General features: G+C 54.1%; 1 protein-coding gene across 22 annotated transcripts in view; it reads right to left on the minus strand.

Moving 5' to 3' along the window:
- EXD3 (exonuclease 3'-5' domain containing 3) overlaps positions 1 to 13,333 on the minus strand; it is a 247,190-nt gene that overhangs the window by 33,119 nt on the left and 200,738 nt on the right. The window contains exon 22 of one of the 22 annotated variants that reach the window (XM_031601474.2): positions 10,481 to 13,329. The exons of the other annotated variants lie outside the window; for them this stretch is intronic. Coding sequence (XP_031457334.1) covers positions 13,324 to 13,329 — 6 coding nt within the window. The 3' untranslated portion in view covers positions 10,481 to 13,323. Of the gene's footprint in view, positions 1 to 10,480; positions 13,330 to 13,333 lie in introns of those variants that run through there. 22 annotated transcript variants of the gene reach the window in all.

The following is a 13,333-nucleotide window of genomic DNA, read 5'->3' on the forward strand; positions in this document are numbered from 1 at the left end:
GGAGAGTGGGAGAGAGGGAGGGGAAACAGTCCCAAAGAATGAAAATCAAACCCTCTACCTTTCCCCCGCCGATTCCCCAGGGACTCCCCAGCCCCTGGCTGCAGCACAGGCAGCACGCACGCAGCGAGCACTGCTGTCCTCTGGGAAGATGGGCTCCAGGGTTTGCTGCTCCGCTCCCATGCTTCCACTGCAGCTGCATCTGATGTGAGATGGAGGCATGAGGGAGTGCTGCTGGTGGGCACGTATGGGAGCAGGCAATGTGAATCCCCATCCCTCACCCCGCAGCACCCCGTGCCAGACAGCCCTCCTGGGCACATCTTGTCAGGGTGGTGACGCAGCTCCGTGCCACCATGATCACAGCAGAAGCCCCGTGTCAGGCCTCATTCCATCCTCGCATGGGCTGCCCCCTGCATGCTCTGGTGGAGGATTCGTGAGCCCCTTCCCAAGATAACTCAGGAACAAAACAGTTTCCAAAGGCTTCGCTACTTACAAATGAGGGTTTTCATGCTTTTGTCCCAAATCCAATGCTGTTTTCTTTGCCAACGGCAGGGAAAAAAAGTAAAAGAAGAAGAGACGACCTCCAATGCTAATCTTGTTAGGTTAAACTGTTCTCTAAACAGATGGAGGTGCAAGGCAATGGGATTTTTGTCTTTTCAAGGAAGGGGTTAGATTTGTAGGGCATGGGGGTCACTCCGGGCAAACTGGCAGCTTTGGCCTTTGTGTCCCAGAAGTGAGCAGAAAGTGAAGCAGTAATAAATGTTCAGGGCTGAGCAGCCGAGGTGGGAGCAGGGAGCTGGGGGATTTCCCCTCACAGGGCACAGCCTTGCTCCAGGCACTGGTACCACTGAGGGCTGGCGTGAGTCCTGGCACTGCGAGCAGGGCATGCGGAGTGGGCAGGGACCTGAAGGCTGCTCCCTGCTGCAGCCCATTGCGTCCCCCAAGGAAGAACTTGCAAAGGTGCCCTGTGGCTCTGCTAGGACTCGTCTCATCTGGGGAGGACGCAGACCCCAGGCAGGACACGCAGCATCCATTGGGCCCCACTCCAAGCCTGACTTCATACAAGCACTGCATGGCTGTGGTCTGCCAGGAGGTGCTGAGCATGCAGCTCTGAAGGGGAGCAGTGCCCCATGCCCTCTGGGGATGTGACCCTCAGCACCCAGCGGGAGGCCCCCAGGATGAAGGATCAGCAGCACTTCTGCTTGGGGCTGGGGATGGGAATGAGCTGCACGAGCCTTGCTGAGCTCGGGGGACATGTTTAGGATTAACCCAAGTTGTGTCCACACTGGCATCATCCCCAGCTGTGGGCAAGGGCTGGCAGAGCCCAGGGAGCCACTATCATGGCTGCAGTCCCCTGCTTGCAGCCCCATCCCTTTCTAACACTCTGTGTGCCATCAAATGCCCCAGGTCACAGGCAGCCTGAGAATTAAAGCCATGGCTGCATGGTTTGGGAATTTCTGACCCTTCCCACTACAGCATTATATTTTTCTGTAGCAAAAAAGGACTTTCCCCTCCACTCCTCTGGTTCCCTAAAATCTGGGCTGTTCCTGCAGGGCTATGTGCTGTAGGGCTGCCACTGCACCGCTCAGTCAGGAGGGATTGTGATGGGACAACCTTCCCCAGGGTCCCTTCCCCAGGCTGGGGGACAATAGGGCCAAGCTGGGGATACTGGGATACAGCAGGTGGATGTGCAGCCATAGGGCAGCAGTGGGAACCCCAGTCCTGTAACAGTTCCGTAGTTGCGAACCATCAGCTCTGAGTACAAACACCCTAGAGAGCAGTGAGACTTATGGACTTAAATAAAGAAGGTAGATTTGAAGCCCACACTGAAATGCTAATGTTAGCATGTTGAGTGTTTTGCTTAATTCAGGTGCAGATCTCCCAGCCCAGTGGTGCTCTGGTTTCCCAGGGCAGCCCTGGTGCTGTGCAGGCAGGAGGATGGGGGAATCCCCCAGAGCTGCAGCACCAGCCGGGCTCCTGGACATCCTCAATAGCAGAAGAGCTGCATCACACACCCTTGGATGTGCCATGCTGCTCATCCACACATATCTTTGTCAGCAGGAACTTCTGTTGCAGCAACACCTCAGGAAACACTGGTGCTCACAGCGGGACAGCATTGGCATGGCCCCAGACTCATCTAGGGGGGCTGGTGGAACTGGGAAGAAACCTCAGCCCAACTCACATGGCCTCAGGGGTGGGTGTTTGTGCTGTCCTGGTAAGCACAGGCTGCTTCCACCTTCCTCTTCCTCATCCCCTGTGGAGCAGAGCAGACCAAATGCCCGATTCCTCCTTCTGGCTGCAGACACATCCTTCCCAAAGGGCACAGCGCTGCCCTTCACCCTCCCACTGCAGCTGCACGAGGAGCTCAGAGCTGCAAACATGCGGTCACTGCACGGCAGTGCTCACAGCGGGTGCCTTCACACCCCCCCACCCCATGTCTGAAGGCAGCCAGCACAGCGTGCTCCAGGCTGGGAATTTACCATCATCACTCCTTCCCTCCTCCCGGCCCCAGCACTTAAAACAAACAGGAGACGTGAAAACGCAGCGTCCAGAAAAATGTGTGAACAAGGAAACGAAAAGGCGCAGCGGCCGCAGTGCTCAGGAGCTCAGCTGGGAGCCTGCAGGGCTGCAGCAAGGCAGAATCAGCAGTCGGTGTGTGCAGGGGTTTGTTGCCCTGCTGCCAGGCTCAGGGCTGTGCAGGATGAGGTGCTGAGCAGGATGGTTCCCATGGCGTTCAGCCACATGTTGTACACAGGACCTCTTCTTCACCTTGGGCAGGAGCAGCCACAGGTGTGAGGGCACTGGTCCTGATGGGCCTGGATCACTGCACACAGCTCTCCCACCTGATGGCCCAGGTGTTCTTCCCAACTCACACCCATACCCAACCCATACCCATAGCCATACCTATATCCAATGCATACCCATACCTACACCCAACCCACACCCACACCTATACCAAATACATACCCATACTCCTATGCAATTCATGCACAAACCCACACCCATATCTATACCCGATGCATATCCATACTCAACTCATACCCACACTCACAGCCATATCTATACCCAGCACATACCCATACCCATACCCATACCCATACCCATACCCATACCCATACCCATACCCATACCCATACCCATACCCATACCCACACCTATACCCAACCCATACCTGTACCTAATGCCTGCCCATACCCATACCCCAGTGCACACATTTCCTGTACTCTGCTGCCTTTGTTTCCGAGCATATTTTTCCAGCCGTAGGCATTCTCCAGCCACTCTGAGGCTGGAACGCACGTTCAGCTGGCAAAGGGGAGAGCTCTGCTTGGTGAGAAGCAGTGCAGCCTTCAAAGCTCCCTGCATTTAGGGACGGTCCAGCTGAGGGACCAAGGCTTGACCACCGCAGAGTGGGAGCCAGGCAGACATTGAGAGGCACTGCAGCACAGGGCTTGTGCTGAGCCCATCTCTGCCCTGAAGGCAGTGCTGGGAGCTCCAAACTCTGTCTGTGTGAGCTGTCAGAGGCTGTGCAGGTGACAGACTGGGGAGCAAATCAGGTGTGGCTGCTTCCATGCATTAAACATCCATCCTATCCATTATCTTTAACAAACACAGCACTGACTTCTTCCCTGACTCAAAGAAAAAAAAAAAAAGAAGAAAATATTGTGTCCTTTAAAATTTATTAGTTTCTGCTTTATGAACACTTTCCCAGAGGAAAAAGCAGAAGTGACGAACCTCCCATGCCAGCCCACACCATAAATGTCTCCTGCTCCTTTGCACCTCCACAGAGGAAAATGTCATCACACGAACCACTGGGAACACCAGTTCCTTGGCAGCAGTGCCAGCCTTGCTCAGCCCGTCTTTGCAGCAGAGGTGCTGCAGCCCTCTGCGTTCCTCGTGGCCTCCTCTGGCCCCGCTCCAACAGCCCCACGTCTTTCCTGTGCTGGGGCCCCAGGCCTGGACGCAGTACTCCAGATGGGGCCTCACGAGGGCAGAGCAGAGGGGGACAATCCCCTCCCTGCCCGCTGCCAGCCCTCTGTGGGTGCAGCCCAGGGTGCTGCTGGCCTTCCGGGCTGCGAGCGCACACTGCTGCTCGTGTCCAGCTCTTTGTCCACCAGGACCCCCAAGTCCTTCTCCATAGGGCTGCTCAGAGTCCCCTTCGGAGAGCCCAAATTCTGACCCACATGGGATGCCCTGCCTGCCAGCTGTGCTTGCTCCCACACACACCTATCAGCCCTCAGTTACAGCTGTCAGGTAGGAGGAAGCTGTCTGGATGGGAAAGTGTTCCACTGTCAAAAGAGGAGAGGAACAGTGGCCAGAGCCTCCTGAAACCAGAAATCAATCTGGTGACAACCACAAACATCTCAGCTGGATTAACAAACAGAACAGCCACGCTATCTGCTCAGTCTGCACAAAAGGAAGCCGCAGACTGCACAGTGTCCCTCTGAGGAGGAGGAAGGTCCCTTCTCCTGTGCTCTGTGCTGGATGCCAGCAGTACCCATGCTCCCCAGTGCCAGCAAAAGTCCCCAAACCCTATAAGGCTCAGCCTCCACAGGGGAGACCCAATGCACAACGAAACAAACAAGAACCCCAATCAGGCAATACGTGCGCTCCGCTTCTGCCGCTTTCATCGGGCGCAGCTGAGCTGTTGGGGTGGCAGCCCCGTGCTGGGATCAGGGCACCGCAGAGCCGAAAACAAACAAACAGTTCGAGTTAATGGGGCGGCAGTTATTTTTGGCCTGGAGGGAGTTCACACAGTGCGTGTTGTTGTAGTAAATAACTGTGAACGGAGCCGGCGGCGTGGGGAGCGCGATGGGACGGACTGTGCCTCATCGCCTCGGTGCCAGCAGGAAGCAGCGCTGCGGGGACATCTCCATTGTCACCTCCTCCTCCAGCACCCACAGCGGAAGGATGCGGGAGGCCGTGGGTGATGCCAGCAGCTGGCAGTGTGGCCGTACCTGGCACAGGAAGGATGCCCTGCACCGCTCTTGCACCCAGCACGGATCCATGCTTGCTGCTCTGCTGCACCCCAAGCGCCGCCCGCAGCTCCGCACTGCGCCCAGCCGACGCTGCACTGCAGCGATGTGCTCTGCCCTCGGGACAGCGGTGCTAACACAGCCACAGGGGCCTACGTGTGCTGAGACTTTGTTCTTCACTTTTCCTTTTTTTTGGAAAGAGTGATGACACTATTGGGTATCTGGGATACAGAGCCCCGGTGCCCATGGAGGATTTCAGCAGCCTGGCCTGACTCTGTGAAAGAGATTCAAGGCTTCGCGCAGGCAGTGACACACCATCTCAGCATGAGAAGGATGGTTACCAGCAGCCCCCAGCTCTGTCTGTAATCTTTAGAGCCATATAACTGAGGAACAGAATGAATACTGCAGTCGCAGCCCCAACAGAAGCAGGGTGCAGCCCACGCTGTGCTGCACAACTGGGAACAACACACAGCCAGAGGCTGCTGGGGGGGGAGGCGCTGGGATTGGACAAGAAATAAAAGCAGGCACTGAACCCATGACCATCTCAACAAGGAGAGGGGAAAAACAACCAGGATGTGCAGACCTGGTGTGTCCCACAGCCCCACAGTGCCCACCAGTTCCTGGGGGTGAGCATTACCCAGGGGTGCACCGCTCTGCGATCGCTGCTGGGGGATGGGGCTCACTGCTGGGATGGTCCCACCAGCCTTAGGTTGCATTTGTGATAGAAATCCTAAAAGCACTGTGTTTGTAGACCCATAAAAGGCTTCCCCAGGGGGAGATAAGAATTGAAGACAACTGGCCTTAATGATGTTGGAGAGATTTATGGGATCACCTTAAAAGGATTTATTGGAAGGCTTTTATAATGAGCAAATAATTAGCGGATTTATCTGCTTTTAGCTGCCTTGCTGTTTTACAGCCTTCGTGAAACCCTTTTCCAGCGTTTTCAGTAAAGAATAATTCTGCATTACTGGGCTCTAAAGTAAAACATTCCACCTTCCAGCAATCACCAGTGGGGCTGGAAGACAGTCTGGGGTCTTCAACCTCCAGCACCTTGCAGCAGGGCAGTGGGGCAGTGGGGCAGTGGGGCAGTGTGTCCTCCCCTGGCCCTGCCCAGGGACTGTAGGAACCACAACGTTACTGAGGGCATAGAAGCACAGAATCCTTCGAGTTGGAAGGGATCCCTAAAGGCCATCTGGCCCAACTTCCCTGCAAGGAACAGGGACACCCATGTCTCCACCAGGTGCTCACAGCCCCATCCTGCTGGGGTTACTGTGCTACAGGGCAAGAAAGCTGCTGGCTGCCCAGAAAGCACCCTGGGATGTCTGCCCATGCCATGGGATGGATGGCAGCAGTGTGGGGATGTGCTTTTAGGAGCAGGGATGTGGATCACAGCTGTGGCAGGAATGGGGGGCTACTCTTGGTTTTAGGGTCAAATCATCCAGTAAAGAAGCAGAAAAGGAGGAATGAGCCAGGGGGAGCAGGCAGCGAATGGCACAACCACACACAGCTCACAGCCCTGCAGGGACCCAGAACAACAGGGGGACGTGGCTGTTAGTGAGGAGTGTGCTGGTAATTCATCGCCCCAAAAAAGGGCTAAGGAAGTACAGGACTATGGGAAGAGCCAAATCCTGAGCAGGTGGTGCTGAAAGGAAACAGCCCCAGCTTCCCCTTGCAAAGTGGGGCCTGACGTGCAGGGCAACCAACCTGGATGAGAAGCCCATTCTGGGTCCCAGCATCCTCCTGCAGACTCAGGAGCTGCTGGGAAAGCAGGCATTGATGGGTCCTCCCTGCACTGTGGGAATCAGCCGGGCTGGCTCTGCGTTGGTTATGTGCAGGGCTGCAGATAAGAGGCCCGGGGCGCTGTGGGAAACAGGAAGAGCTTATCTCCCATCCCGAGCTGCTCCTCCCACCTCAGCTTCGCTTTCTTCTCACTGCTTTCCCAATCCTACGCAATGTGGGGCTGCAGGATGGGCTTCGTGCTCTGCTCTGTGCGTGAGCCCTGAGCCCGGATCTCATCAGCAGATGAAGTTTAGCACCAGGACAAACCCACGGACATGTCCATCAGGGGGCCAGGGCTATGCCACGTGCAGAAGTATCAGCACCAGAACCCCTGAGAAAGGCTGATCTGTAGGTGACTTCCATAGAAGAGCTTCTGCCCTGGAAAGCAACAACTCGAAGGTGCAGACACATCACTTATCCCCCTGTCCTCAGGTCCCTGGTACAACTCCGGACACGAGGCTGGGAGCTTTCCACTGCAAATGTAACTACTGTAAATGTGAATTGCTTCAGTTCCTCCACTGCTGAGCACTGCCTGCTAGCTGCAGTGCTGACTGGAAATCATCTGCATGGGACAGCTTAATAAAGAACACTTGGGAGTGTTGGTGTTGGAGCCCAAGATTCCCCCAAACAGGACCAAAAGTCAGAGTGAGGCTGAGCACAGCTCCCAGGCACCCCATGGTCCTCCAGCTACAATTAACCCACAGCATTCGTTATTCACCTCATGGCTGCACCTAGCAGCACTGAGGGCTGAGCCCCAAGGAGTACACCTGGGACAAAGCTTTGCCTTGGGGCTGAGGGTTAATTTGTCCTCCCACTGTCCCACAGCTCTTTGGGATGCTCCACACGGATTCTGGTAACCGATGGCAGCACCAAGCAGTGGCTCTGAGATGCCAGAAAGCAGCGGGACAGCATGGTGTGGTGTGTGGGGCTGGAGACATCTCTGCTGGGATCCACCACCAACACCAGGATGGGGCTGCAGGGCGACACGAGAAAATGCCCCGACCCCAGCAAGGAGAGGTGAAGGGGATTAAAGGGAGGGATTAGCAGAGAAAACTGAAGGTCGTCCGCAGTGAGAAAGAAAGGAGGCAGCGGCAGCAGGGCCGGCTCTGCCCCACGCCCCGGCTCCCAGCAGCTCCTTTGTGCCTCCACTGACCCAGGGATTATGAGTGTGGGAACGGGGTCTGCCCGGGTACCCCGTGTGCTCACAAAGGGGAGAACAGGACTGGGGTGGGGGAGAGGTTTGCAGAGACGTTCTGCTGCTGTGGCTCTGCACTGGGGCTGGCAGTGGTGCTGTGGGGAAGGCAGGAGCATGGGGTGACACTCCCAGCCCTGTGTCTGCATTGAAGCACACAGCAGTGGCTCCAGCACCAAAAGCAGAACCCTGTGAGCCTTCAGTGGGAAAACTTGGGAGATCGGACATCAGTGGGTCTGCCAAACAGTGGGAGCTTTGATATCAGTCAGGTGGGTGTATTTAGGCTCCTGTCCTCTGGAAACCTCAAAGACACTCAGTGTCCTCCCAAACACCCTCCTTTCCTCCTCTTATCCTCACATCTGACCAAGGAGCACTGCCAGCCATTGCTGTCCATGAGGATGTGCCCAACCGGAATTCCCAGCGCCCTCAGCTCACCTCTGTAGCCCAGCAAGGCTGCAAAAAACCACCAGAAACTTCCAACTGAAAAAACAAAATCCAAAATGCAACCACTTGATGGGACTCAAGCCCTTCTATCAGGTGATCTTAATGCTTCTCGGGCATTAATTTATTGTGAAATGGGAATCAGAGGTGAGACCAGTGCTGGAATCAATGCCCAAGTGGATATTTGTTGGGTATAATTTTGCAGACAAATGGGATCAAAACTTATCAGTTAAGAGCACATCGGAGAAACACAGAGCAGATATCATGGTTAAGAAACAAAATTTCAAATGCATCAGAATTTGCCTAAAAAGAAATTCCCAGGAAGCACAGTGCCACTGTGACAGGCATTATTACAATCCAGCTCCAAAGCCCACTTTGCACACTTCAGCTTTCAAATAACTCCCATTAACTCCAGGAGATCAGTCTGCAGGATTAGTAAATAGATTAGCTGACGTAGAGCTGTGTTCTGCAAAATGGAAAGTGCTCTGTAACTGCTCTGCGTCGTTACAGGGTAATTGCAGGGATCCTCCAGCAAGCAGCATGACTTCTCCAGTTATACTGCCAAGCACCTCCCAGCTGTGACATCAACCAGAGCACCTTTTATTTTTTTTTTTCTTCACGAAATTGGTGAGCACAGACACAGCCTTGCAAGCAAAATTGAAGAAATTGGTATTGCCCCTTTGCTATGTGTACAGGGAGATCAAACAGGTACAAAGCTGGCACAGGCAGAGGCTGCCATCTGTGTGTGACAGCCCCAGCCCCCTGCAGTCCCCCCAGCCCATGCATCCAGGACCCAGCGCTCAGGGAAAACCCAGTTTTGCATTTGCTGACACTGAGACTCGGTGCTCAGCTCCTCTTCCTCCCCTCGCCTGCCCACAGAAGCACATCAAGCCCAAACGTGGGTGATGCTCTCAGCACAAGCTCCTCGGCTTCACTAAAACCAAACCAGAACAGAACAGCAGAGCAGTAAGCAAGGAACACCAGCCTGCCTTCCCTCTTCCTAACCCCCACTGGATGATCCTGTACACCAGTGACCACAGGGAGCCCCACTGTCCCACCAGCCCTTCCCAGTGCCAGGGCTCATGGCCCCACTGGCGCTGTCCCTGGTGCCAGCCCGGTGCTGCCAGCCCCACAGCGCGGCTCCCATCCCTGCTGGGGTTACACCGACGCTCTCTGGGAAACCACATGTGCTCCACTTACTTCATCTGGTGCAGGGTGACTAATTCCACCATTCAGAGCCTTGCCGACGATAAAAACAAGCGGAACGATCAGGAAGGAAATTAAAAATAGCCCTCGTGTGGCACTGTGTCAAACGCTCATGTTTAGATTTTAATTTTATTTTTTGATTCCCAGTTTCTTTGATAAAATATTTTCCCATGCTGACTCCACGCAGAACGTCCCCTCCATTCCTGATGGATGAGCTGGGCTGCATCGGTCCCACGTCGGGAGCTCCGTGGTTCTCCCACATCCCCACCTATGGGACCAAAAGGTCGCTCAGCATCACACACCAGCCTGGAGGTCAGCGCTTCACCTTTTGTCACCAATCCCAAAGCATACAGGATGGAAGGGCAACCCTGCCCAACAGCAGCACTTGGGCAGCAGCAGGGGCAGCACCCAGGCTGCCGAAGCCCCCTGCTCACCAGGCAGGAATGCTCCAACAAACTTTCCTGCTTCCAAGTTCTGTATTTCTTGCAAATGTTTGAAACAAAATGAAAGTCTCAATTTTCAAAATCTTTGGACCAATGTTTTTTTCTCTTCTCTTCTCTTCTCTTCTCTTCTCTTCTCTTCTCTTCTCTTCTCTTCTCTTCTCTTCTCTTCTCTTCTCTTCTCTTCTCTTCTCTTCTCTTCTCTTCTCTTCTCTTCTCTTCTCTTCTCTCTCTCTCTCTCTCTCTCTCTCCTCTCCTCTCCTCTCCTCTCCTCTCCTCTCCTCTCCTCTCCTCTCCTCTCCTCTCCTCTCCTCTCCTCTCCTCTCCTCTCCTCTCCTCTCCTCTCCTCTCCTCTCCTCTCCTCTCCTCTCCTCTCCTCTCCTCTCCTCTCCTCTCCTCTCCTCTCCTCTCCTCTCCTCTCCTCTCCTCTCCTCTCCTCTCCTCTCCTCTCCTCTCCTCTCCTCTCCTCTCCTCTCCTCTCCTCTCTTTCCTTTTTTCACTCCAGAAACTTTCAAACCTCAAATCTAAATTAAAGATCTACTTTGCCTTTCCCATCAGGAGCAGCTATTTGCATTTGGGTTTTAATTCAATTGTTATTCTGTATTTTTTCCTTTTCAGCCACCTTACCACAGGAGCAGGCGCTAAGTATAAACAGCCAACGTTTCATTATGAAGAATCACTGAGCTGCAAAAATAGGAAATGGCACTCCTTCCTTGGGCTCCCACCATTCATTCACCGCCGGCAAGGAAACACAAACATGTACAGCCTCTCTGTCTAGGAGGATGTACTGAAATCTGTGTGTTAAACATGTGGTGACAGCGTGCTGGGGGTTGGGGTCCGGTGGGCACACTGCATGGAGTAGAGATGTTTTGTTCCCAGTGGGATGGGTGGCCACATACGCCAAAGGCAGCTTAAATGTTATCTGACATAGAATCATAGGATATGTCCAAATGCAAGGAACCCACAAGGATCATGGAGTCCAACTTGTGCTTCCACACAGGATCACCCACAGCCCAAACCATAACAGGTCATAGAATATCTTGAGTTGGAAGGGAATGTCCTGAGTCACAAGGGAAATGGTACACTGGATGTTGACAACAGTACTGGGAGAAAGCCCATACTGGAAGCACTGCCAATGGGTTAGGATCTTGGCTTTGGGTACAGCTGATGCTCAGGCTCCACCTTGGACCTGGGGAGCTCTGGCTGCTGTACTCCAGATCTGGGGCACCAGGGATGGGCTCATGCATGGCGGGGTGAGAAGGGTTCCTTTGGACGTCCCCATGGACTCTTGTAACCAACCTGGCTGGTTGCTTGGGCTGATCAGGACCTACCATGTCTTCATTTTAGTTTGGAATTAAAAATAACTCTTCTATCATTACTCCTACATACAGCAGAAGCAAGCATTCTGAGTCCCCAATTTAGTTTGGATGTTGACTTTGGAGTGCCAGGATGGACCTTTTCTCCCTTTGGGTTACAGAGGAGCACAAGCAGCCCATTCTCATGGAGACTTCTCCACCAAGAATAGCTGAAGTGAAGCCAGAAGATCTCCAGCACAGTTATTTTGGTCTCACCACTGATCCCCCTTCAAAACCATCTCCATACTTATAACCAACTCTCACATCCATACCCAGCTCCAGGCTGCCCAGAGCTGTGAGTGCCCCAGTGCTGGAGGTGCTCAAGACCGTGGATGGGCCCTGGGCATCCTGAGCTAGGGGGGTGCAGCAGCCCATGGCAGGGGTGGGATTGGGGGACTGTAAAGTCTCTTTCAACTCAACCATGCTGCAATTCTATGACACTACCCAACTATAAGACCTATTTCCTCCCACCAGACATTGTGTCTTGGCCTGGGCTGCTTCCTCCACAAATAGTGTCAGCTTTGCCCTTCCTTCCATCAGAGGGGTACCTCTGAATGATGGCAGCTTGGCCCCAGGCATTAGCCCTGGAAAAGGACTCTCCCTTTAAGGAGAAAGGCAAAGCATTTTGTGCATGGATTTGTGCTTGTTTTGTCATGGGACACATTACCATGAACCCAAAAGAGGAAGGAAAAAGGGGGGGGAGCTTTTGCCTTTCTGGTGGGAACAGCATTTGAGCTAACTTTGTTTCCCTTGGGGAAAGGCACCAAAATAACAGAGGAAGGGGGGTGTGTTGGGGGGAATGAAGCTAAAACGGCGACGTAATCTGCCTGGGAAAAAAAGCACTCCCAGCATCGCTGGTGAGCCCAGTCACCAGCCTGCCGCTGCACAGGGACACATGGGAGGAGGCAGGGCATTGCCACTGCATGGTGCTGGTGGCACCCAGCCCGCACGTGGGGACAGCCACCTGCCCCAGCACTGTGCCTTACATCTCTCCTGCAGAGCCCGAAGTCGGCCCCGTGCAGCTGCCCCCCCAGTGACCTCACCATTTATTCTCACTGTGCTCCGACTTTCCTTGAGCAACGTGGGCCATGAGCCCACAGGAAGCGTGCCAAACAGGGCCGTGTCCGATATGCCCATGTAGGATGGAGGTTCCCACCTCCTGATACTGATCCCAATATCCCGAAGCCCACAGGCAGCAGCTGAATGCTGCTGAGTGTTCCCTACAGAAACCTGCAGCCTGTGGGCACAGAACAAAACCCAGCTGGAAAATGCACTGCCTTCCCCCGAGATGACCATAGCAAAGATGAGCCGACAGCACCACAAGGCCAGGGAGCAGAGCAGCCATCACCTTGGGGCATGCAACCTCCTCCATGCGTGGATGAACTCTCCTTGTCAGAACGGACTGCATTTTTGCCGTGTGCTCCACGGGTTGGGGGGGTCAGATCCCATTTGTTTTTGAGCAGTGTCCCTGTCTTCCTATTCCACCTCTCCACAGGGGCTGCTTTTTCAGGCTCTCAACTCAGGTGCCAGCAGTCTGATCGGGAGCTCCTCCAAAACTTCACCTTACATTTTGTTTGCCCAACTTATCTGCACCTCCCTACTGGCTTTCCTAAGGCTGCAGCTCTATTTCCCAAAGAACCACGCCTGACTTAAACCATCCATCTGGAACTCTGAGTGTTCTGCCTGCAGAGTGCTGTGCTGGATGAGTGGAGAGGGGCAGCAGAGGACTTGCACAGGCACTCTCATTGCCTCTGCACTGAGCGTAACCAGATAAATTTTATTATTAACACGAAACTTAATAACAATTACAGCAATGAAAGTAAACACAAAACCGAACAGCTTCAGGACGCAACGCTCTCTGCCTCTGCCCTGTAGGGAGCTCAGGAGCCTCTCTATGAATTCAGGTGGGGAGCAGTCCTGGCCTGCAGATCAGCTCCTCTTCAGTACTGA

This window comes from Phasianus colchicus, chromosome 19 (assembly GCF_987193195.1).
Source record: "Phasianus colchicus chromosome 19, bPhaCol1.hap1.1, whole genome shotgun sequence".
In the NCBI taxonomy this organism is placed as follows: Eukaryota; Metazoa; Chordata; class Aves; order Galliformes; family Phasianidae; genus Phasianus; species Phasianus colchicus.